Source organism: Bombus impatiens, unplaced genomic scaffold, assembly GCF_000188095.3.
Source record: "Bombus impatiens unplaced genomic scaffold, BIMP_2.2 scf_0135, whole genome shotgun sequence".
Taxonomy (NCBI): Eukaryota; Metazoa; Arthropoda; class Insecta; order Hymenoptera; family Apidae; genus Bombus; species Bombus impatiens.
The window spans coordinates 3008265-3033371 of record NT_176554.1 but is presented as its reverse complement, the minus strand read 5'-3'; the positions used below and the strand labels follow the sequence as shown (position 1 = coordinate 3033371).

The 25107-nt window shown below is 37.6% G+C and overlaps 2 protein-coding genes across 5 annotated transcripts; one reads left to right on the top strand and one right to left on the bottom strand.

The window, feature by feature from the left end:
• Positions 1–304: 304 nt before the first annotated feature.
• LOC100743250 lies at positions 305–9837 on the bottom strand. Its single transcript, XM_024365369.2, has 12 exons — positions 9696–9837; positions 8989–9030; positions 8812–8912; positions 8161–8248; positions 7997–8060; positions 7702–7922; positions 7494–7634; positions 7247–7408; positions 6961–7146; positions 6819–6884; positions 4509–6093; positions 305–2521 (listed from the first exon to the last, which is right to left on the bottom strand). The coding sequence occupies exons 1-12, from the start codon at positions 9756–9758 to the stop codon at positions 2340–2342; spliced, it is 2901 nt and encodes a 966-aa protein (XP_024221137.2). The 5' UTR covers positions 9759–9837; the 3' UTR covers positions 305–2339.
• A 308-nt stretch (positions 9838–10145) lies between these two features.
• Positions 10146–24862, top strand: LOC100747677 (epsilon-sarcoglycan). 4 transcript variants are annotated; one of them, XM_024365372.2, is made up of 12 exons: positions 10146–10281; positions 11632–12018; positions 12948–13082; positions 14553–14692; positions 15064–15239; positions 15347–15448; positions 20054–20228; positions 20305–20552; positions 23342–23413; positions 23834–23977; positions 24312–24380; positions 24449–24862. In XM_024365372.2, exons 3-12 carry the CDS (start codon positions 12950–12952, stop codon positions 24471–24473), a joined length of 1284 nt encoding a protein of 427 aa, XP_024221140.1. In that variant the 5' UTR covers positions 10146–10281; positions 11632–12018; positions 12948–12949; the 3' UTR covers positions 24474–24862. The 4 variants fall into 4 exon arrangements, with proteins under 4 accessions (XP_024221140.1, XP_012237035.1, XP_033174984.1 ...); XM_012381612.3 differs by having other exon boundaries at positions 10272–10363; XM_033319093.1 differs by lacking the exon at positions 23342–23413 and having other exon boundaries at positions 10272–10363.
• Positions 24863–25107: the final 245 nt, after the last annotated feature.

Below are 25107 nucleotides of genomic sequence, written 5' to 3'. Positions count from 1 at the left end.
GTAGGTAAACGTCTCGACTTCTTCGAGATATAGTAAACCTTCATATAAAATAACTAACCTTCGCTCGCACCAAAGGCGAAGGCAATAATCAAGGGCCTCATGACAAAAACGATCCTTGTTCAATTTATCGATCTTTTGCAATAATACTACGTGTATAATAATTCATTTTAGTAGTCAGAAACAACACTCGCAACATGGAGGAATCGACATTATAAAAGATGATTTGTATCTCGACTTATTGTCGATTGAAAATTGTTCTTCTATAATTTCATAATTTAGATTGTGTAATATAAGAAATATTTCGCTTGAAAAATTTGCTATGTATTGAGCCAAAGTTAAAGATGTTAAAATATTCTTCACTTTTCTGCAGAGAGGACAAACATGGACAATGATCGTTTTTGATAGTGTGAAATGAGAAGTGTGGTATTGGCGAGTTTTCATCGCAAGGGAGTATGGTATAACAATATAGCATCGCGTTTAAGTCATTCGAATCATCGTTTTCGCGTTATCGTATTTAGAGTATAATGGAAATCGCAAACGGAACGAATAAACATAATCCATTATACTTTATGGACACTATGATGTTGGTACATCCTTATACATATTTCCATATAACATCAACAAATGTGAATTCAATGACGTAACCAGGGGGCAGTGGAAGGATTTGAAGAATTTTTAAGTAGTGACAAACATCCGCAATGGGATTATAACGAGTGTACATTTATCGTACGCATGTCGATAGAGGAATATAGATATGTTTTGCGTGCAAATACATACGATCTACCATGTCTAAACTTTATATTTCCTATATTAACGACGTTCGAGTACCTGCCAACAGTTTCCCAGAAGCTTTGAGTTCCCTAGCTAGTGGTTACGCTAATGGAATGTACCCGCAAATTTAGTCCAATTGGATCGGATTAAGATACTATCGTGAATCGAGTGCTTCAAGTAAATTCCATCAGAGATTAGTAATAGTTTGTTTGAGCGTCGAAAATAATGCACTTACTGCTATTCAACACTGTAGCGATAAAATAATATAAAAAAAAAAAAGGAGAAGAGAAAAACGGCGATACATGTTTCGACACGAGGAATTTTTCTCAGTGGAACTCGACGCCAATGTATGAGTAGAAAATGCCGTGCACATTATAGAATTGCAATGGAATTATTACATACAAAATTTCAAATGGGAATAGGTATTTTTCATTTTTGTACGTAATTATTCTTTCTCAAATGATTCTCATTAACTCTTTGCAACGTAATTCAACGAGACAACGCGTATCAATTATAATTGAATCACATTGTAAAAAGTGAAGTCGAATTGATATTGGCAGCAATCGTAGCGCAATACTCTTCTTTCAGCTTTCGCGATCTCTAACAATGGAAACCAACAAAAGTGAGGTACCACGGTAATATCACATCAAACGATCTCTCATGGAAACGTTTTCTTTATCGTGAATCTCTGCTCGTCTAATTATACAAATCATTTGCAAGACTCGCAGTCTTGGGAAGAACTGTCTGAAAGAACGTAGCGTAGGAACACCAAGACACTTAACGAATAAAATACAATAATCGTCATATACGCCATTGTATCAACGATTTCGTCATATTAACAATTCTCAAAAAGATCTCGTCTTTTTTTTTTCTTCTAACATCTCTATTGTATAGTTTCAACAGGAAGTATTTCGAATTTAACACGTTCACTGCACACGATGCACATTCGAGTCGGCACATACTTTTGCATTATGTATCGTATCGACTTGAATGTGGCACATGAACTAAAAATCTCGAAATTATGAAAAAGTTTTTCGTAATAATTGGTATCTATTAAACACATATGTAATATAATGAGAATCAAATCTGCAGTGAATACATTAATAACTTCGAAATTACTAATAACGTATCGAGTTTCGTGTAAACATACCCAAAGCTTTTCGTGTATGCGGGCAAACAGCAGTTCACACCGAGAGCACGCTCCAGTATTAGCGGCAATCGTCGCACGTCCGTCGTCAGCAAAACGGTTCGTAATTGCAGTATTTTGCTTCGATTCAATTTAACGACTCGCGCAATTTCATCCATACGCGAGTGCATGGGCGATCTGCGATTATCGATTGAATGATCATTGGACGCGACCAGCAATCTAAAAGTCGATAATCGAATAAAATCGAACATATTCGATTATCGGGACATTTCGAAAGCGTCGCGGCGAGATTTGCGCAAAGATTAGTTTGCCGGTAAAACCGTTAAAATATCTCGCAACCATAAGCTTGTGAAACGTTATTTCACATAACGTGAAATTGTTAGCTGTAAGTGGTAACCGTATACGAATAATAAATTCAATATCAGACGGTCGTTTCTCGAAAAATCTTAACCGACGAGTCTGCGTGTTTAATGTGAATATATCTCGTGATGGTAGTCGCGCCGTTGTTATTGTTGTTGCTGTGGGTGTCGTTATTATTGTTGAATATCTCACGACTGCTCAAGCTGGACATCGTACCCGATTCGGACGCCTCGTTCATCACGTCTGCAGCCAAGAATCAATCATTGACCAACTGTTTCGAAATCTTAGCAGAGCAGATGAAGGTAGTACATGTGTACGTATATCTCTTGTACATGTTTCTAATTGCTATAAAATATTAGTTGCATATAATATATCTTTTTCGTGGAAAAAAGTTCAAGTATTAGTTCAAAACTTCTTGTTTGAGTTTAACGGTTTATTTAAAAATAAAATTTCAAACTTACTGAGCCTCGTGAAGTTGGCTCCGGGAAAAGCAAATGGCGGGAGGTCATAATAACTCAAACGGGTTAATTTCTGTCACGGTTCTTTCTATTGTTAAGCAATTACTGTTTCAGATTAGAAATTTTAAAAGTTTTTTCTTGATTTTACTTCGATCTGCTCTACCATATAAAATAAGGTATTAAGGGTGCATTACGGTGCAACGTGCAAATAACAATAACACGTAATCACGTAAATCAAAGGATATAAATAAAAAAAGCAACTGTTGGTTGTATTAAAAATAAATTTATATTTACAAGCGAGGAGAAAATAATAATTACTAATAAAACGTTTTATAAGTCGTAAGCACAATGGGACCGGAAACAAATGCATGATAAATCGATTGCTCGAATCTGCGATATTTATTACGATCAGATTCAAAATGTGGTCTGGAATTCGTTTTGCAAAATAAATGTTATAAATTATCTTTTACTAAGTACCTATGAGCGTAACGTTTTGAACAGTAAACGGCCGTTACTATTGCAACACTGTTTCTCGTATTATGTACAATTTCTTTTTCGGCAAGACACGGAACAGATACCTTTATTTGTATGCAAATTATTTTACGGTTAAACAGTATCGACTTGAATTGGCTTGAACCTTTCATGGAAACGTTAAGAACCTCATTGTCAATTTTTTTACAAAATTGTACTTGTAGATATTGCCACAAAGAAAACTACTTGTAACTTGTAACGAAACGTATATAGGAAATTAGGAAAGATAGCATTAAATGATTATGTACAACGTAAAGACATATGACTAACAATTTTACCGTATAAGTTAATATCTTTCTTTCTATTAACTAAAACAAAACTAACTTTGGCAGTCGAGTCCAAACAATGGACTACGTGCGTGTCGCGTCTACACGTACGTTTCTAATATTCTATCATATAGGACACAGTAAATTTGGCAAGGGTTACGATGCACATAGGAGCACACGTGTCTTGTACGCTGAAAATGCTGTGAATGGAATTCTTGCGATAGCAATAGAACGTAGACGTGAACAAAAAGATAAAATCGAGACGGTCGAAAATTAAGTCATTGTAACAAAAAAACATTGTAACAAAAGATTACGAAAAATTACAAGATAATAACTTTCTCGAGTGACGCCCGATACATACTTGACTGGAAAACTTATTTAATAAATTAATAACGAAATGGGACAACGTAATCGTTAGGGATTTTTACGTATCTATTACATATACTGGTAACACTGCTTAACAGATCGTACGTTGACACAGTCATCTGGATATTCCGACTCATTAAAACTCTACATCATATAACGTAACATATCACTACGTAACAATGATACACTGCTTATTCAACTGCGCATCTAGAATATGAAAATTTATAGTACGTAACTATATCGTTTGAATATACGCTAAAAAGATAGTTGTTGACGTGATACGATATTAGAGTATCATGCTCATGCAGAAGACACTTTGAACATGAAAACGTCTTGCAACATGCATGTACAATAGAAAATCGATGCTATCGGATAGAGCGTCAGCAGCATATTTTAAGTGTTCAAGAATATAGCTTTTTCCTTCCTTCTTATTTCTTATCTCTTATAAAGTAAATCTTAATAATCGATTTTTTCGACTTCGTTCTTACGATAGTTTCTTATTCCGAGGAAACCGAGAATCATGACTACAATATACGAAGGCTAAATAAGGAACATGTGTGAAGATTTTGCGTTTTCACGATACAACGCAGCAACACTTTTGACACTTACTTTCCTTCCCAATGATATTGTCCTTATAATTTTCTATATCAGAGTTACATGCTTTGAGTTTGAGTTTAATGTCCTCTGTATTATCATTGCTACTTTGATTTTGTACAAAATCACTTCTTGTAATTTGTTGTGAAATTATCATTTCACACTTGCTACAACATCTTGATATTTCTGTTTGCTTGCTACTTGCATCAAAATCTTCTACATTTGTACATACATTTGTCTCATTACACTTGTTCTGTTTTGATTTTATGTTCTCTGCCTCCATATTCTGCAATCTGTCTTCTCTTTCACTCCTATGGCGAACTGTCCTTTGTTCTGTTTCTGTAATAACTTGTAATACTTCAGAAGTTCGTTCATCTGCTAAAGTCGTCTCCGAAATTATACTTCTACTTTTAATACTTGTCTTATCAACTAGTGCATCATCCGCGAGTGCACGTTGATTTTTACTATTATTATCCTCTGTGCTTTCTAATGTATTTATAATTTGATTTAAGCATTTCTCTCTATTTTCAAGCATTCGTTCCTCGTTCATTTTACTCATCTTACCGTCAATATTAAAACGATTTGTACTAACCACCATTGCACAAGAATTCTTGTCTGGTTTCGTTATTAGCTCACTTATGTTTTGCAAATAAACGCTCTCGTTCATTCCTATTTTCTTCGTATTTAAGCTCAGTCTGTTGCTCTCGTCGTCTGTTTTATCGCAAAGTTCATCCGACTTTCCTGAACTGAACGCTTCGCCGCTCAAGCTCTTTGTTCGGTCGTCCGAGTAAGTGCTTAGTTTCTTATCCGAATAGTCGCTATACTTGTCGTCGTGTAAGTACACGGAACTCTCGTTTGATTCGAAGTTACTAGCATTTATTATTGATATCCTTGGTATAATCAAATCGGAAGGCAAACCCTCAACACCGTTCGGCGGAGTTGAATCCAAGGACGATCGTTTGATAAAATCTCCAAACGAATGATACCCTTGTTGTCCTTTGCTCTGAACCCATGCTTCGGTTAAGAGATGCGATCTCTGCCAGGACAGGTCGCTGTTACATCTGTTCGTCCTTACAGACCATACGTTTTTACACTCCTCAGTATTGGGCCACGAGTGTAAGCAGCAGTCGCTAGGGCTTCTTTTGATATCAGCTGTATCTTGATCCGCGTCCATCGCCTCTTGTTTTTTGTTCCGAACGATCAGTTCTAACTTGGATTTTAAGAGAGCAGGCGACACAGCTGTGTCTAAACGTCTGGCAAAGTTCGACGTCTGTACAAACTGTGCCATGGACACGTTGTTCATGTTATCTATGTCTACGTCCGGGAGTTCACCCGTGGCTGATATTATAGCATTTGGACTTGGACTGTCCATGCTATCTGGGGTATAAGGATCATGCTTAATGGGTGCTGCGTGCAACAGATTAGTCGAACGGTCCGTGTAATTAACCTGTCCACTAGCGCAACTACTGTAATCAGGCAACATGGATAACAATTCCACATAATTGCTTGGCACTCGAAAGCAAAACTCAGGTGCACTCGACAAGCTGCAGCAGTTTATCATACCTTCGTCCACGATGAGATTAGCCCTCAAGTAGACTGGCTGCAAACGGGAAAAAATGGACGATCCTTATGTAATATCGTGCATCTCTATGAAGAAATGGAGAGGGATATTCTTCGTATGGTAGGACTCTATAAAAAGTCTAACTAACATTAATGTAATTCGGGGAAACAACATGATAACAAAGTACTTTTGATACGATACTATAGAAACATGGTGCTAAACGTTTGGTAAAGTTCACTGAAAAGTATTTCACGTTGGCTACAAAAATGGATATCAAACTCTTTTCAATCTTATGCATGATCTTTCGAACGAAATTTCATAGTATCAGGGCATTATAGCGATAGAACGCATACCTGTGATGACCACACAAAATATACTTAACTCTTTCTGATGGCAACGTGTTCAAAATACTATATACAATTATGAAATCGGGAGTCATTAAATAAGTGATTTTCAAAAGTGTTACTATACTGAAACGAACTACACTGGCAAGCCTCTATGTAATCATAAATAGAGGAGTGAGATATCAGTAGAAGTAGAGGATATATGGAAAAACCAAGATAAAAACAGGCAGACAGTTGATAGATAGGTACCTTAGTGCTTAGAGATTCATTCGAAACTCCAGAAAAACAGGCTGCACCATAATTAAAAGAATGAATCATCAGAATAATAACTAGGAAGTGTGTAAATATATTCACCCAGCATAGTAATTAAAAAAACTAGTACCTTTCTTCTTACATTAGAAAAAAAAAAGACTCTCTCACCTTATGATCGCCCATACAAGTTGTTGGCCCTATTATTCCATATTCCATGGCATCCGGCGATGATATCTGAAAAATGCATTGCATAAAAGACTATTTGTCTGAAAGATACGCGTTTAGAAAAAATGTAAATGATATTTCGTACATCTTGGACTAGCATTTTAGCGGTAGGACTCAGCAGAACACGATCGCACCAAGCCGGTACTCTTGTTTGCATATAATTTGATCCTTCATTGATATCTTCCTCAAATGGGTAACTGGGTACAAATTTAATCGGAAATTCAAATAATCTTCCATCAAAGTCTTCCAGCTCTCTGTCATATTCACGTAGCTACATAAATATTGGTAATTTCATTATGGTCTTCCTAATCGTCAATGCAATATTATAAGTAACATTATACAACGTAAAGTTCGAACAACGAATTACTTACCCATTGTCCACTATTTTGCACAAAAACATTCTGATGCTCGTAATAAGAAAATTCTTTTTTCCCTAATGTTAATATGAGATCATCGTCTTTATTATGAAACTGCAGCTTCGAAATACTTCCTTTGTTTGATAACCTTCTTTCTTGAGTATCTTCCGTAAGTTTCTGTGTAAAAGTAAGAGTACAGATTATTTTTATTCTTTTGTACTACTGCAAGAATAACATCATTGTCGAATTTTCTCGTACTTACTTTGATTACACCGGCTGTGTCCGTTCTAAAATTAAAGTCTCCAAATAAAAAGTATGGTACATTTGAATATTTATCATTATGAAACCTATCTAATGTATGCTCGAGCGCTCTTCTACGCGTCTTACTGTATACGGATGGAAACTGAAAATATATTATCAGAATGGGTAAATCATAGAGTTATCTCATAATACAAGGTAAAATCACTTACTGTTTCCATAGCAATGAAATTACTGGCATCGTGAAATAAATGTATGTTTATGAGATCAAAAACTGTTCCACTAATACTCCATCGTGTTCTCAGAAATCCTTTTCTGGACCATTTACATTCTGGAAAGAATTCCTGAGGGAACTTTGCTTTTTCTTTGGTCGTGACTGCTTCTATATTACCAGAATGAATCTCCTTTCCATCCACTGGTATAAAAGTACATTCTAAAATTATAATAATAACTTGAGTTACGTTAATTCGCTCAGGCACTGTAATATTAATCTATCAATCATTGTACCTTGGAAATCCCATAATAAAACTTCTTTCAAAGATTCATGCACAAAGTACAAATTTCCAAGGGCCTAAAAAATTTTAATATTAACATAATTATGTGTAATTACTACTAAGAACGTATATGATAATATATATTTTATAAATACATAGTTTTTGTATTTTACCTACCGTAAAATGTTCAGCAGATGAATAATCTTCATCCAAGAATACCCTAATTTTGTCAAACAGCCTTAATTCCTCCGATGACATTAGTAACCTGCAACAAATAGCTAATAAATAAACTAAATTAAGCTTTACAAGAAACACAGAGGTCTCTCTATCCTGAACTTTTCATAGTAGCTTAAAGATCTGTTATATTTTCAAACACTTTTTTTACATTGCTCCCCTATGAATATCATTCGATAAATTCATCTTTTGAAGTAGCTCACTCAACCATAGAGTAACGCGTGATCATCTATTTTTATCCCTTTCTGCCACTTATGCGTTAAATCATTCAATATCGTGATCAGGAAAACCTATCAGTCTTGGTATAATTTTTAAAAGGCATACCTCCCACTACATTTTACTCCATACATCATACTCCATAAATATTTCATATATAAGCCAAGCAATAATATTTAAACAAATATTATCGCATAGACTAGCAACTGTTATCTCATTAATCTGATTAAAGAGATCAGTCAATGGAAGCCTTTCAAGAAGCTTTACTTTAACAAGATTTTCTGGAATATCTTTAACATCCTTAATACAATATATGTAATCATTGCTGACTGTGCAGTAGACAAAGCTCTAAAAATACGAAAAGAGATAACAAATTACCTAACAAAGTCTTCCACCTGCCTGGTGCTGTGCTCATAATTTTTTCCACCTACTTCTTGGCAGTGCAGTGCAATAAATTTTGGATCCAGCCTCAGTATAGTCTGAAAAGCATTCTCCGTGAATGTAAATACCCGTTATATTTACGCAATGACAACGCATGTTATCTGTAATACTTACAGATAAAAATTCTTCCGTCCAAATTTTCAACATCATGCTAGGCTGTAAAAAGGACACACTTTCGTAATCTTGATCAAAATTCCAATCGAACAAAGGGATGCTTATCATTTATCGATAAAAAAGATCGAAAGAAATTTAAAAACATATCTTCATTCATATATCGCTTATATATACGCGCAGAAGATCAACTTTAAATCTTAAACAAAAACCAATCTAGGGCTAATGTCATCGTTCTTATTATCGCTTAATGGAAAAGCGTAATTCGGTTCGATCTAAATTCACGCGACTAACAAGAATCTACTATTATGGAAAGTCGTTGATAATATCAACGCGATTCTGCGCGCGTTAGCATTGCAATTAATACGTGCGGGATTGCGGACAAGATCGTGAAGCTTTACGGAGCGAGAAAAACAAGGGAGAAAAGCGATGAATGAAGGAAGAGTAGTTGTAAATAGCGGGTAGGAATTAGTAGTGTATTATCATCTATTATCGTAGCGTCGTACGAAAGACGCGCGAAGCAGCTAGCTTTGAACAGGCGAAAAAAAAAGACTGGAAAAAGAAAGAGAAGACGACGAAGGAAGGAGACAAGCAGGCCGTGCCGCGTTTGAAGGTAAATCGCGGGGCACGATCGATCGATCGTTCAGGGTCGGTGTAACGGCGGAGAGGAACGCGAGAAAGGAGAATGCGAAAAAGTCCGGGAAACTCACCTCCTCGAAGATACTGCCGACGTTCGCAGTGACCAATAAGACAGGAACGCCGTTACCCGCCATTCTTCAATGTGTCAAGAAGGGAAAGTTTTGAATAAAGCCTCGCTGTTGCCCTTGAAGAGAAAGAAGACGGATATCGGGTGGCGTAGGACGATCACGAGGAGAACGTAAACGTCGTAAAATAGATGTAAGATCGGTGCAAATGACTGTCAAAAAGGGATCGACACACGAGTCGAACACACCGCACTGCTTCGAGAGAGTGTCGCGAGACCGTCGAGCACGTCGACTTTGGGTTTCCCGTTGACACGAGCACTCTGATCGAGTAGTCAGGTTCGAAGAGAAGTCACCCCCGGCCAGGAAAGGTCCGCGTGTCCGGAGGAATCAACCCCTGTGCCGAGGAGTGGCCACGGTTTCGCGCCGTGCACCGGTCGCATCAAACCTCGCACTGCAAATACACATTATTAATCGAATAACGCGAGGCTCGTTCGCGCACCAGAGGGAAAAGTTGTGTGTGCGGTAAATATATCCCTCTATCGGCCAGAGCGAAACCACGCCTACTGCAGACGTCAATAGGCAGTGCCGTAACGTAAGTCACAAACGTAAACGCTGCGCGAGTGGAAACGCCGGGCCCCGACGTCTAAGCGACGCAACCACGTTACTATTTCTTCGTCTGTACTTCCGCGATTCACTCTTGGTCTTTCCGTTCGTCAACACGCTGCTCTGTGCTATGTTAAGTCTGATGCAGATTGAGAGACAGTTATCCATAAACATGTGTAGTATCAATCCACATGCGTTGAAAAATCCACAAAAAAGTGCATGTACGTTGTGCCTGGCGATATCGTCCGATCGTCAGCAGGCAGTGTACATACATATTAGGCTTAACCATGAGTATCGAGACATTGATACTTGTTATAGATCGAATTCTATTTATTATAAATGCCTTAAAATAAATTAAAATATTGAATTGAGTAGAATTTATTGGGTTTTTTCAACGAATGTAAGCAATAGGTGTCCTAATACTAGCAATCTGTCAGTCTGGACTAGGCTTAACTCTACACCATATAACGCCTACGCTTATAAGAAATCACTCTTCTCTTTAGAAGCTTTCGAGAAACTGGTCGTACCTCGCCGCGATTCCGGATCTCCGATCTCGTGAATCCGCCTGATCTAGATTACACGCGGATCGAGCAACCGGTTTATTCGAATATTTCCTCACGATTTAACCGGAAGAAATTCCGTCATTCTCACGTATGATGTAGTGGTCTATCGATTCTTTAATGGAGAGAACCGTGATTTTCGTTTCGCACGGTAGACTAAACGATCGATTACAATCAAGCGATTACAGAATTAATCCGTGACCGAAAACTTTGAAGAAGTAAACGATGTATAATTAGTCGAAACCAATTGGCGCGAGTTCCGCGCGATCGATAAATTTGTAATTGTTTCGCTTCGTTTTCTGGCAGTCCTTTGCTCTGTGGTACGCGTGTTCAGTTATCGAGAATTGTTAAAAGCGTCGCGATAATCAACGGGACGGAAGTTCAGATAAGGGTACGCGTGCGCGCGACTCGATGCTACAGGCTGTGAACGTCGCTGGAAATCTGCAATTCTATGATATCGCGCAGCTGGAAAGTCCCATTTCGTTTATTCAAGCTTCTTAACATTATCATGCAACAAATATGAAACTTTAGCAAGCGTGATATATCTCAAGAATTCTCAAGTGAGAAAATAAATCAAAAAACCGGGGGAAAAATTCGAGAGATTGTGAGAGTGAAACGCAAAGCGATGCGCATACGACTTGTACGCTCCTGAGAACGATTGTCGGAAACGATGTTCCAGCTGCGCATGAGAAGGGCGAAACGCACGCGCTCTTATGCTCCGTTTACGCTTACACCTTTTATCTTTTTTTTTTTTCTTCTCAATTTTCTTTTCTTTTTAGGGTCTCGAATGCTGTTCGAATGCATGGATAGAACAGAGAACCGACGTCAGAAGACGAATCGAGGCGCGTTCGTCGGATCAACGAAGCGTGTGCGTTTAACTACGAAGAAGAAACGAAGTCAGGAGAACGGAGAAAGAGGAGACGTTCGGTTAATTACCGCTCGACGTGTGGCGTTCCCAGCAATTATCATACGAACACAGAGTTAGAACAAACGCGGTGTGTCGCAGCGTACGATTCGGTTTTCGACCTGACGCTGCACTTGCATCGCGTTAACCTGCTCGTCGACAGTGCGTGACGCCCGCTCCGCTAGAGTATCAACACCGCGAGGCGACAGCCAGTTTACGTCCCGTAAGCCGATCCGCCGCGCCGTCAGCGTGCTCCCCTCTCGTAAGATTCTTGCGATTCGTTTGTTGTCCACGGCCAGACCACGAAATTATCACGTCTATTTTCATCGCGAATCGACGACCGCAATTGCGCGTGATTATGAGGAAAGATCGAGGGGTGGAAGGGGTTGTGGAATTCAGAGAATCGAGTATCGATATTTGATTCGACTGTCCATTGGTTGTTAACACGGTCAACGCGGTATCTGACACTGATGATCGATAAAAGATTTTCCGTTCACGTGGTGTCACACACCGATGGTCGTCGTATAGAGTATAAGAGGGCTGAGAATCATAGTAGCGTAAGTCAGGGTTTTGAAAATTTGAATGTACGTAGTCACATACAGCGACCGACAAAAGTATTTGAACGCTTATAGAAATCTTTTAACAATATAAGATGAGTTGCGAAAAAAATAATAGAACACGCAGATATATATTTGCTCTATGTATTGTTACGAGCTTGTAAAATTTTAATCCTAAACAATATGATCCGAGTGAATGGAAAGTCGGTTTCGCGTTAGTGTTAACCCACTGAGCTTTACATTAATGCAATGTTTCATTTGTAATTTCCTCTTAGTCGTTTAACATTAGCGAATTCTATCAAATTTATATCGTGACTATGGAAAACAATTCCAAGAATTGGATCGATATTTATTTCATTACATTCTTCCATTAGGTCCTAGAATTCTATCAAGTTTGAAGAAATTCAAGTAATTTATGACACTATGATAAACTCTATATATTTTTTTTCTTACGAAAGAACTTCTTGTTATACCTCTGGTTTACAATGGACTTCTGTAACACGTCTATTATTCTGGCGCATCTTGCATAATTCTTTCGCAAAACAACTTCATTTACACGTAACTTTCACGCATTATTTAATTGCGTGGTTCTTAATGGGTTAATAAGCGGGTGTCGTTTATTGTCACTTTTCAGATATGGCCATGGTCATGCTATCGTTCGTAGTAGCGTTGTCGTTGATGACGGCCTTCGCGAACGCCGAGAGCATCTTAATGACAGAGGTGTTCGTCATTCCGATCAGACCAGAGACTTTCGACTGGAGCGGCGACGGTAAGAAGGTTACTCGATCGCGAACAATGACACCGATGAGAGTTTGCATAGCGTTTATATCGCGCTGTTACTGTTACGCGCAGGAACCGTGAAACGACGAGCATACAGAAATAACCGGCTCGAAGAGGGCCAAGCGAACAGAAAGCAGTTTTCGGTCGTACACCCGTTAACTTGGTTCATCAGCTGAAAGTTAACGCGCGTCATTCGTGTCTTGTTTCGAATAGCAATCGAATCACGGCCTCGGAAACACCGAATATCGTGTTGTGACCTCACAGCTGACGTTGTCACGTGTGTATCGGTACTTTTTAACGCGACGTCATCGGAGAATCGCGACCTGTACGGAGCATACCAAGACAGAGACGAAATTTAGCGACTCGAGACATCCCTTGGTTTATCAGTGAAAATTATTAAATCTTTATAAGATACAAGTAGGAAAGAAGAACTTCAAAATGTCGAAGCTTAACCATAGTGAACTGTTAGCAAATTATGAGCATAAAGAGACAATTTTAATATATAATAAACATGTCGATTTATTTAAAATCGACATGTCGATTTATTTAAATCTTTATTAAAATCACAAAAGAAACTTTATTCCATCAGCTCAAAAAGATAGTTGTAGCGTGTCATGATAAATAAAGAATGTATCTGATGAAAGCCATCCCAGGCCATCAGAAATAATAGAGCTTTTCAAAGAGCAATATAAAAGTAGTACAAAGAGTGAAAGACAGTAGGTCATAATTTGCTGAAAAAAATGGGCTATTGTATTTATATCTAATGCAAATGGATACACAATATGTATGTATTGCATAAGATACATAATGAGATTCACAGTGAATTCAGAAAGTTTCTGGTAATAATCCATTAAAATATTTAGCTCTAAAACGTTGCGAAAATAATCAAACTTTGGAACTAAAAGAATCTTAAAACTACATTCTCAGAACCACATTAATAAGTTTGATGATTAAATTTATTGCGAAATCGGAATCTATAAATTGAAGATGCCTTCAGACAGTGAATAATATTGTGAATATTTCAAAGTTGTCAATGTCATTATAATATTAACATTATAACATTAACATTATAATATTAACATTATGATATTAAGATATAATATTATAATATTGTATTGACAATACATATTGATCCTTTTAAAGAACTTTGAAATATTAACAAATATTGGTAGCCTGAGGACATCCCAATGAGTCATCATTTTACTAAATTGCCGAATTTAGTAAATTTCATTTGTGGTTTATTTTTATGATTCACCATTTAGTCATACTATTCATAAGAATCGAAGTGTTTCCCGCGTCCCTTCCCGGAAAATGCGATTTGTCCGATCGAGGATGAGCACATTGTGCGCGCGATTACTCGGAATCGAATTATTCAGAGGCTATGAAAGCCGAGTAGGCACTTTAACCCACAGATATTTCCGAATGACTAACAAATCGTACGATTCGTTCCTCGTTTCAGCACGATCCGACCAGTTTTCGTATCAGCCCTCGTTGCTAAATGCGCCTGATCTTCCTTCCTGGATTCATTACACGTACAGCAAAAGGGATCATCGCGGCTTCTTGTACGGTGTCGCACCCAAGGATCGCAAATACTTCCAGGTGATTCACAGCGGAGAAATGTCAGACACGTGTTTCAAACTTTCGCTGTTATTCAATCATGTTACCTTCAAGTTTAATATACTTTTCTTTCATCGAAATTTGCGCCTAATTTTATTACTAATCGTTGTCTGAATAAATTGATTTCAACGTGAGTAAGAATTTATTCAGATAAAAATTGATTTACGTTATATCAGGTACATCGCACGAAGTAATACTATTGAACGTGAAATATGTTTTTAAGCCTCATTGTTCAATCGTTGTCGCATGAACTTGTCCTTTCATCTTATCCCTTTTAGCTTGTCCTGGGTAAATATTTAGTCGAAGAAATACTATATACCGGTGGCAGTAAAAGTATTACCGATGATTTTCAGCTGGAGATCGTAGGTCTGAACAAACACACTTACGAAACCAGATATAAGGTTCTGGATATGAACGTCCTTGAAAAGGAAAACCTGACCAAGTACGAGGTCCATTTAAAGATCGATAATTTAAACGTGGAGGACATGTTCGACCGCAATAGAACCGAAGAGCTCCTCGATATATTTAGGTTTGTCGATAAAACTCAAGGAAAGACGAGCCTCGGTACTATACTATTTCCAATACGTTCTATGAAGCGTCTGATCAAGCTTTCCCTTTCCTTTTTTTTATTTACAGAAAGAGATTGTGGAAAAACGCGATGGACTTGTACGTGACTTTTCTAGCGTCCGCCGTCGAACTCGGCGCTCGTTTGCCTCTGAAACCGAGCGAAGGTGAAGGGTGAGTTTTCTTTGAAAAGCGAACAATTTTCGACGAAGAAGAAACTAAAGCCAGATGCAGACGAACGATTTTTCCTCGCGCGTTTCCGCAGCGAGCATGCTACATTAGTTATTATATATGTAGCAAATCGCGGATTTCTATGGAGATTCATATCCTTGAGAATATAACTAAAATGATCCTTGGTGGAAAATTTATACCCGTTGAGTATTATATTATAAGAAGCACTATACTTTGAATACTTTATATATTTTACAGGAAAATGTATTGGTACATACTCTTGTTTTTTAGTAAAGCGCTCTTAATTTATTTTTTATATTTATCTCATTGCAGTGATATCAAAGTGCCCTTAAATGATAGGAAATTCAATATACTTTGATCTAATCACTTAACAATGTGCCAATATTTTTTCTAGCTACCGTATATATTTTTCTGCTATATCAGAAATTTAAAAAACGATTATTTACAAACTTTCATAGATTCGTCATTTATTTTAAAGACGCGTATCTTCGAAGGTAATAAAAATTGTCTTTGTGTATGTTAACCACCAAGTGACATCAAAGTCAGGAAATTAATAAAAATTAATAAAAATAGACTCGTAATGTTTTCCGTGGCCTTTGAATACTGAACCGCGACTTTTGTTTCCACTAATACGAATACGAAATGCATGTATTTCCCTATATAATCCAGTGGACTGTTGAAACTCGCTCGTCTGCATCAAGCCGAATTGCAAGATTTCGTCACGAAACGTTTACGCGATTGCGTTACCGTCGCCATCATGATGATTATCGAACAAGTCAATGGGATTCAGCGTGCTCGCTTCGATATCGCTGACGTATAATCGCCCGATCAACGGAAAACAACATTGTGACGCGCGTCCCACACATCCTCCGATTTTTTTTCAAATGGGTAATTGCCACTTCCTTTGCCACTGCATATCGTTCAATGTTGTTATCGTGACGGCAAACATTATGCTCGATCCAAGGAAAATCTTCTATAGTCCGCCGCTATGAAAAATGCACGCGTCATTAGAGATACTCATCTATGGTAGCATTTGAAAGACCGTCCCATCAGATATTCGCATTTTCAATAGGCTATTGCGTAACGACTTCAAATTGCAACTGATTTTGTTTGGCCAGTTCAATTCGTTATATGATCTTTTGTCGTAAATATATACACTTCCATACATAAGTATTAGGACACTTGCAGATCTTATAAAAAGACATGATAATTCATTCAAATTATTAGAGAGACACGCGTTCGTGCAAGATTCGGTGTAGAAAAAATTTGTCCACGTTATTTGTAAGAGAATTATAGGAGAATAATGCATTAATGGCCATAATTCGTTGATTCTAAATTTTATTACGCCATTAAAATCCGACGTCGTGTTAACACGATGTTTCATTTGCAATGTCCTTTCAGTCAATTTACATAATATATTTCTGTTTTTTGATATTATAAAAAGATATTTCAAGGATTTGATGAATATTTTCCTTTTTATCGCTGCCCCTTTGTATACTGGTTCTTTTACACAACTTTACACTGGAAAAAATTGCTTATGACGTTTAGTTAGCGTTTATAGCCTCGTGATAAACTGTATCTTTGTCGAATATAGAAATATCTATCCATTTCTGATTTCTGTAACAAGTTTCAAAATCTGAATCTATATGTACAAGAATAATGTCTCACACGCATGGTGTTCGAATATTGGTGCGAGTTACTATACGTGGAAAACTAAACGAGCTCGTTCGTTCGAATTAAAACGTGAATTGCGAGGAAGAGCATTATCGCTATGACAATCGGTGATGATTTCCAAGAAGTTTACATGTCACTGTCATCGTCTCTTTATTCTCTCCATGTTCTCGTTAAATCCTAATTATCTTGCACGTTGTCGCAAATAAATAACAACCGCTACTTGCTTCGTCGTAAAATAATCATTTATTTATTTCTAATCAATTACTCGAGTAACCGCTAAGCCTCTATCGCTTCTCGTTCATTGCGGTATCATTTCCGTATTTTTATCTCACGCAAACAAAGAGATTTTTGGTCATAATCGCAAGGCTACGTGCAATTATCCAGGGGACAACTTCCTACAACGTGTTAAAGGAAATGGATGATATTTGTAAGGTGTAATGTAAACATCAACTTAATCTTACGCTAAAAATACGCTAGTAACTTTCGAAATCGATACTTTTGACGTGAATATTTCTAAGAGAAAGACAGTTCTGACGCTAAATAATAAAAACTATTCTGCTAGTAAATAAGATATTTAATAATTTGAATGTGGCTCTCGTGCGAGGAACAAAAAGCGTGATGTGACATACCTTCTCCGCGTGTTCTTCGTTCGATTTCGTTCATTTACCTCATACTGAGAAACATCTGAGTGAAATGGAAAGAAACGTTTGTCAGCTGGTCGGCTGATCTGTATTTCTACATAGCTATCAGCGTATTTCCAGCGTATTTTAAATCGAAAGATAAGCCTGGAACGAGATTTATCTACGTAAACTCTCTTCATTGTCTTAATGTTTAGAATCACACCTTATAAATAATTTTCTTTCAACAGCTCGTGCACGTGACGCGTCAAGATTCTCATAATATATCAGGAAACACTTACGAATCTTCAAATCGCATTCGAAGCTCGTGCAAGTGGAAAATGAATCGAGTCGATTAGTTGGGATCGCATCATAGATTCAACGTTGCATTTCGTCGATTCCCTGAAGCAGCCAGTCACTTACAAAACGTGTCCTTCCCGCGCTGCCAATCACTCGATCACTCGCTTATTCAATAACAGTACATACACACGTATACACATTTATGAAAGAACATACGGATAAACGAACGTGGTTGGTGGAGGCTACGAAACGGCGTAGATTAATCGCGCGAGTTTAATGTTGTATCAGCTGTATCATAGCCGTTTAAGTAGGTTGGTAACGTAAGTGCGCCGCGACATCGTTAGCGCGCTCGCTCGAGCTAACTGAATGGCTTCCGGCCTGCTTACTGCTCTCCTCCATCGTACTCTCAAGTCTCAACCTTAGCTTAGACGTCAACCGCGCCATGCCTCCCGCTGCATAATGCAGCAATGCACCGCGGTGAAAGTTCGTCATTGACATCCTTCCTATAAGAGAATTATGTAAACGAATGCGGTCAAAGAATCATTCTGTATCGTTTTATCGTGTTTTGTAAAATACGAGCGCATCTTGTCACGCGTCGTACGTCGAGGTTGGCGAATCTAGTGCGAGTAGTTTTTTCAGATTGTAGCATGTGAAGATCACAGAAGAGAAACACGCAAGTCCACGCTATTCCACAAAATTAGCTCTGTGCGGTCGGCGTATTTTTCCGCTGTTACTACCAACTATCGAAGCAAGTTTATAGTAATACCTATATTAAATATTTCGAAACATTGTCGATTTTTGAGCTGCTGTAACACTTCTTCGAAAAAGATCGTACAACGGTCTATCTGGACTCGTTTCGGTCGACCGGATTCTTCTCGAACGCTCGTTTATATTAGATAGCGCGATGTAAGCTCGTGCACGGTTACGTGCCGTGCAAGGGAGAAGAGAACATTTTCGAGAAAATCCTTCCTATAAAATAGGTGGCAAAGGAAAATCTTTGTTTCTTTGATATTGAATCGTTAGCTTTCATCGATCGCGAGACGGCCGAACGACAATTCATGAAAAATAGTCTTTTAATTTAAATAGTAAACAGGAAATTTGATCTTAATTAAAAGCGTATTGCGGATATTGTCTTGGGGATCATCGGCCGATTGCGATGTATGGAAATTACTGCTGTTAGCAGGCGGTACTATCCCCGACTTTTGACCGAGATAACGGATAACGGGAAGCTATGCATAGCTAAGAAAGTTGTGACGCAATTTGAAACGCTAAGTGTACGACGTGTCGTGGAACACGTACACAAACGTCGCAGGTGGTTAACCGAGGAAATGTAAAAAGACTTAAAATCATCCTTGACGTCATATAGTCGCGGTGCATTACGATTACGGTGGACGTGTGTTCTGATGACATGTCGTTCTGACGAATGTGTCAGAGTAATCAAATAGACTGATTCACGGAAGTATTTGGACATTTATTGTACATAAGTTCTGTGTATGTGTCGTATGTGTTATATAATACATTTTGACATTTCATTAGCACTGTAACGCTGACACGATCATATCAATAAGATTTGGAGCCAATCTGACGATGTACATACGCTATGAGCTGTTCAAAAGCCGCATTGATCGAGTCTATAAATTGAAAAGTACAGAAAGCTGACGATGTTAATTAAAACGCTAAACTTTCCTTGAATGTTACTATCTTCTAATTATTTTCCCTAAAATAAATGAATTTGTGAATAAGCGGCAAGTTATCTTGTCCCTTGAGAATTGAACGTTAATCGCGTTCTTGATGTAAAATCATTGCGGTAGTAAAATTAAGAAATTAACAGAAAGTACAGTTGATTGTAAGTTTAAGACCGATAGACACAACGAAAGTAACAAATCTCTTGCTTGTGGACGCTACGTCCAACTAAAAGCGACACAGACGTCTGACGTTCATAGGAAATTCCATTTCAACCAGCAATAAAACGTGTACTCTTTTCTTCTCGTGCCAGAGTCGTCATAAGACTAGGAAGTTCAATGCCATTCTCGCAAGAGCTGAACGAACTCCAGGAAGAAGTGAAACCTCTATGGAAATTACCGTTTTGTCCTCGAGATTTTAAGAGGACCAGCGTCGAGCGGCTTTTCAGAGAGGCGGAATTTGCGCTGGATTGGTGCTCGTTCAGACTGGTAAGTTTCGTTTATTGTAATTGGACAACCTACGTGACCCGTCAGAAATTCATGAGATGACGAACGTGTATCTCAGGTCGAGCAGGAACAACAGAGTTTGCAGCACGAAAGCGCGAGACGAGGACCGAGCATGAACGTATTGGATTTACCAGCGTCTGGTATTTCCGAGCACACGGAGTGGCGTTGGGCCAGGTCGACCAAAGCTAATATTCCCACGAGAAGTTACTTCGAAGAAATTGCAACCACGATCTTCGTCCCGGCGATCCTGCTCCTTGTATTGGCCGCTTTATTGAGCACGGTGCTGTGCCTCGACAGAGAAAAAATGTAAGATCTTCTCATTGTTGAAGATGATAAGAAAATTTGGACCGCAACAAGTATAAAAATTAAAAAATATTCTTTAGACGAGTATGAAAATAAATTTCTTATTTAAGAATGAATAAATCATTCAGATAAGGAGATACGGGAAAGAAGTGGTTAGGATCACCGGCTTTTCCCGTGAACTCTACATTCAAAATCTGGATAGTCGAATGCTCGATATTCATGCTCTTTCGTTTTTGGCGAGATCGATGGAAACGCGGGCTGTATATCGGAGGAATGTCGGCTGAAATATTTGTAATTCTATACGAAGCACGTGCTCGAGAAATAAGTTCCGACGTATAGTTGTGCGAGCAACGAGCATAAGTGGTAGGGGCGCCAAGAGCAGTTAGAGGGGGCTGCTACTACGACTGGTTTCATTCATAAACAGCTACGATATCTGGTCAAGTAGTAACGTGCTGGACGGTACGATCGAAAATACGGCCACGGCGAATCGCGTGCCCGATAAGCACGAACCACGCGTGTACATTCGTATATTCCGTAAGTATCGTTTCTTATGCACGCAGATCGACCGATCAAACATATTTGAATAGCTATGTCAATTATTCCATCAATCATTAGTTACATTTTGCTTTAGATGCAAAGGTCAAAGGATAAAAAGTGAAAGAGACAGGGAAATTTTCAACGGAGGTGTACGCGAATATTTGCGTAACGGGTTCGATAAATAAGGAGAATTCGCGCGAGCCAGCGTTAACGAGATGTTTTTAAACAGAAAGAAACAAGCGATTTTTCGCTGCAGCGTGCACGTTGTAGCAGTGACGAGTATAAATAGAAAAAGGTTCAGTATATCGCGACCTGTGCTTCGTGGCGTACATCGATTATTATGTACACAGTTCACTTATCGTTGAAGTATACCAATGGCGCGTATCGTTGCTCCAACGAGCTCTCAGCCACGGTTAATCATTGTATGTCAAGCCACGGAATCATTCGGGGCAAGAAGAACACACGTACTTGGTACGTGATGTGCGTCGCTAATGCAATAAAAGCGAGCAAGCTATATACACAGCAGGCTTGGACAAATTCTATTTGAAATGAAGATGAAAAATAACGTTTAATCGTTTCAACTACGTACTTTAGAGACTTCAGGAAAAGTAAGTTTTCCGTTGTTGACGCATCGTTGTCGGGACACGTTTTCTCCGATTTGGCCCTGTCAGTATCTGACTATGTAGCGTTAAGATCGAACAAATCATTTTCAAATAATTTTCCAGTGATAGAAACTTACCTTTCTGCAATGGCGTTCCACTTTCCGGTTCGTTTTTCTTCGACGTGTAAAAACTGTCCCTTAAGAAGAATTCTTTCGACATAACGAAGAACTCTAAATATATCGCACTGATTCTATTATCATGGGAAAGTCACGATGGACCTATTTTGCTCCAGTTACGAGAATCGCGTGTTCTGAGATAAAGGGATGTGTTGCGCGGGTAAGTGATAGCACAAAAAAGGAAAGAGAGAAGGAGATCGTTCTTTACGCGACATCTACCATCTACCCGTGACGCAACGGAATTACTCGTTAAATCAGCTTTCATCGACTAGGAAATCGTCGACTAGATCGTTGTTAATTAGTTGCGCGTCGCCTCGTTTAGCGGTGTGTTGACAACACTTCCGTTCGAAACTGAACGTGCTAATAGGCGAAAATCTAACGCCATAAAGACACAAACTAACGGGATCTATTTATAAGCGGATGACCCTGACGATCGCGTCACCGATTATTCGCGCTTCTTGCTGCAATTGCTCTCTACCTATGACCTTTACTCGGCTGAATTTAGGTTTGGTAAAATACATTTCACGCACTTTATGTCCAATTGTATATCATAGTTTCGAAGTTCCTAATGGCCACGCGATGATAAGGCAAATGATCAATCAGACTCGGCGAATGATGAAACAATGTATTCTTAGCAAACGATTATTGTTAAAATTGCTAACCGTTCGCAATTATTATACTGCAGAGATGTACACAAGTTGATACTTTAATGAACACAACTGACGTAAGTCTCGTACAAAGTGATTTGAAGTAATTTAAAACCCCTTTATTTATGGAAATCATCTTTAGTTGAAGAGATCGCAACAATAAAGAGGTAGATCTAATCATTAAATTGCATTTATTGAAAGAAAAAAGCTCTCAGTTGGTTTTCGATGGTTTACTTGAATTGGTAAAAAGTGAAACTGCCTCTTTATTACATGCAACAGTCTCTTTGATTGATAACAAACGTGGCTTTGTTGAGGATTACCATTCTTTGTTCCACTTCTGATATATCTTTTGTTGTGTCCGGATATTGTCGTAAAAAATATCGTGCCTGGAATCGCAAAACATCTAAACCGCATATTAGTATTCAAGGGTGTCGCAGATCGCAGCTAGTGATCCACGCGCGTGATCAAGGTAATTGCCATCAAACTCCAGATTATGCGGGTTATGTGAAAGCAGTAATAGGACATTCACGTCATCGTAGATATGACTCACAAAAAATGCTCCGATAATCTGTGGAGTTTACTGAAAACGAACGATAAACCAATTGGTTCGATGTTTACACGATTCTCGTAGATCGCTGAAAAGCGTTCCTTCTCTTCTCTCAGTATCATACATCCCTTCATATCGATATTAGGTATTGGGTCGTAACATAAATTTATTTTCTTCTTATATTTATTATATGAGCGGAGAAAACGTGACGAAATGTACGATAGCAAATAAAGTAAAATTTGTTAGAATCTTCCAGTAAACAGAACAATAAATTTTTTTATAGGCACGATCCTGAGTCAGAACAATATTTTTACGAATTGTTTAACATCTTTCTTGGCAAAAGACAAAGAACCAGGTATCCCTACCTCAATTTCAGAAGGTTGATTCATTCTAATGAATTCATACTAATGAACTTATCAGTCTTATTATAAAATTTCTTACTAGCGCTTGTCAACTATTTTCTAAAATAGTATTATCCTTAACATAGCGTACTTTAATAATACTTACTAACAGCTTGTTCTTAACAACTGTTCATTAAAATCGTATTACCTTCAATAAAAGATACGTTTTGATCTGCTTTAATAATTTCAAATACTCGACGCAACTATTAATTAAAGTTGTAGTAGTTTGTACAAAGTATACTTATATGATCCACGCTAACAATTTCAAATAACTATATTAAACGCGCGTTTCCTTGATCTCATAACGCAGTATAAGAGTATATTAAAAACTCATTTAATGGATATGTGTAACATTCCTCTTGTTTGCTTTGCAGCGAAAAAAGGGAAACTTCGACGGGGGAAGGAGTTAGCAACAACAACATACAAATGGTCCAGTACGCTGCCATCGAAAGGGGTACCTTAAAATCGCTCTCTGCTCAACCATCCAGCCCTAATGATTCCTTGATACCAAGTCCTAGGTACTCGTTCATAATTTAAGATAAGAAATATAATGACATACGAAATAGATTTTTCATTGTATGTCTCAAAAACAATATCTAAAAGAATTTTTTAACTAATATTGCGTATAAACGCACGACGAGTAAAAGAAAATGATACATTAAATAAACATTATTATATAGTTATATAATATTAGTTAAAATTCTTTGAAATATTGCTTTTGGAATATAAAATGAAAAGTCTATTTGGCTGGAAACTCACATTTTAAGGATGCTCTTATATGTTAGCCCCAAATTCTATATTTTAGTCTTTGTTAGCCCTAAATCCTATCTTGAAATGGATATATATTTCCAGGATTTCCAACGAACGTTGCAATCCATACATTCGACCAAATCCACCACCTTATACTGGACCAAGTAATTTGTAAATATCGAATGCTTACTTTGTTTCTTATTGATATTGATACATATATAATTATATTAATTTTTCAGAGCGGGAATTCGGGCAGATTTCTGACTACACGAGGAGCCAGCAAAAACGTGGTTTTGCTGAATTAATAACGATTTACAATCGTAACTACGAGGAGAATCGCAAAATCATTGAAACTGGCTCCGTATTATCTGTTGCTTCGTAATTTGATATGGGTAACATGTATTACATATATTGGTTTAAAATTGCGTAGATTCGATAAATTGCACAAAATTACGATAGTAACAACATATCTTCTATTATACAAAGAAATCTCACTATTAGTATGGCACTAATTAGTACATATGTAAACTTAATATTTATTTATGAGTAATGTATATATATATTTAATATTTATATTCATAGTTTTAGCTAGTTTTTATGCTAGTCATCTTAAGTACAACGGTACTACAAGCAATGTTAATTGATGAAACATTTTATTTAATAACCCAGTCACAGAACTACAATATGTACTTTTATTCAAAATTTTCCATAAAATAAAAAGAACTTGCGAAAATTCATGCATTTCATTTACATACATTATGCTCCTATACAAAATTTCTATGTAACTGAAAATTTCAAACAAGCTTCGTAACAGTAAGATTTAAAAATTCTGGGAAAATAGCGTCAAAATCCAAAATTTGTGAAATGGAAAGAAAAAATAGGGTATTTTATTAGATGA

Bases quoted from the DNA above. Each gene is read 5' to 3' on its own strand.
- LOC100743250 (XM_024365369.2), bottom strand. From the start codon at position 9,758: ATGGCGGGTAACGGCGTTCCTGTCTTATTGGTCACTGCGAACGTCGGC. The intron at 7,147-7,246 runs GTAAGTAATTCG...ATATTTATGTAG, and splicing joins TGCAAAATAGTGGACAATGG to CTACGTGAATATGACAGAGA. The intron at 2,522-4,508 runs GTAAGTGTCAAA...TCTTGGCTGCAG, and splicing joins CAATATCATTGGGAAGGAAA to ACGTGATGAACGAGGCGTCC.
- LOC100747677 (XM_024365372.2), top strand. From the start codon at position 12,950: ATGGCCATGGTCATGCTATCGTTCGTAGTAGCGTTGTCGTTGATGACG. The intron at 13,083-14,552 runs GTAAGAAGGTTA...TCCTCGTTTCAG, and splicing joins TTTCGACTGGAGCGGCGACG to CACGATCCGACCAGTTTTCG. The intron at 15,240-15,346 runs GTTTGTCGATAA...TTTTATTTACAG, and splicing joins GAGCTCCTCGATATATTTAG to AAAGAGATTGTGGAAAAACG.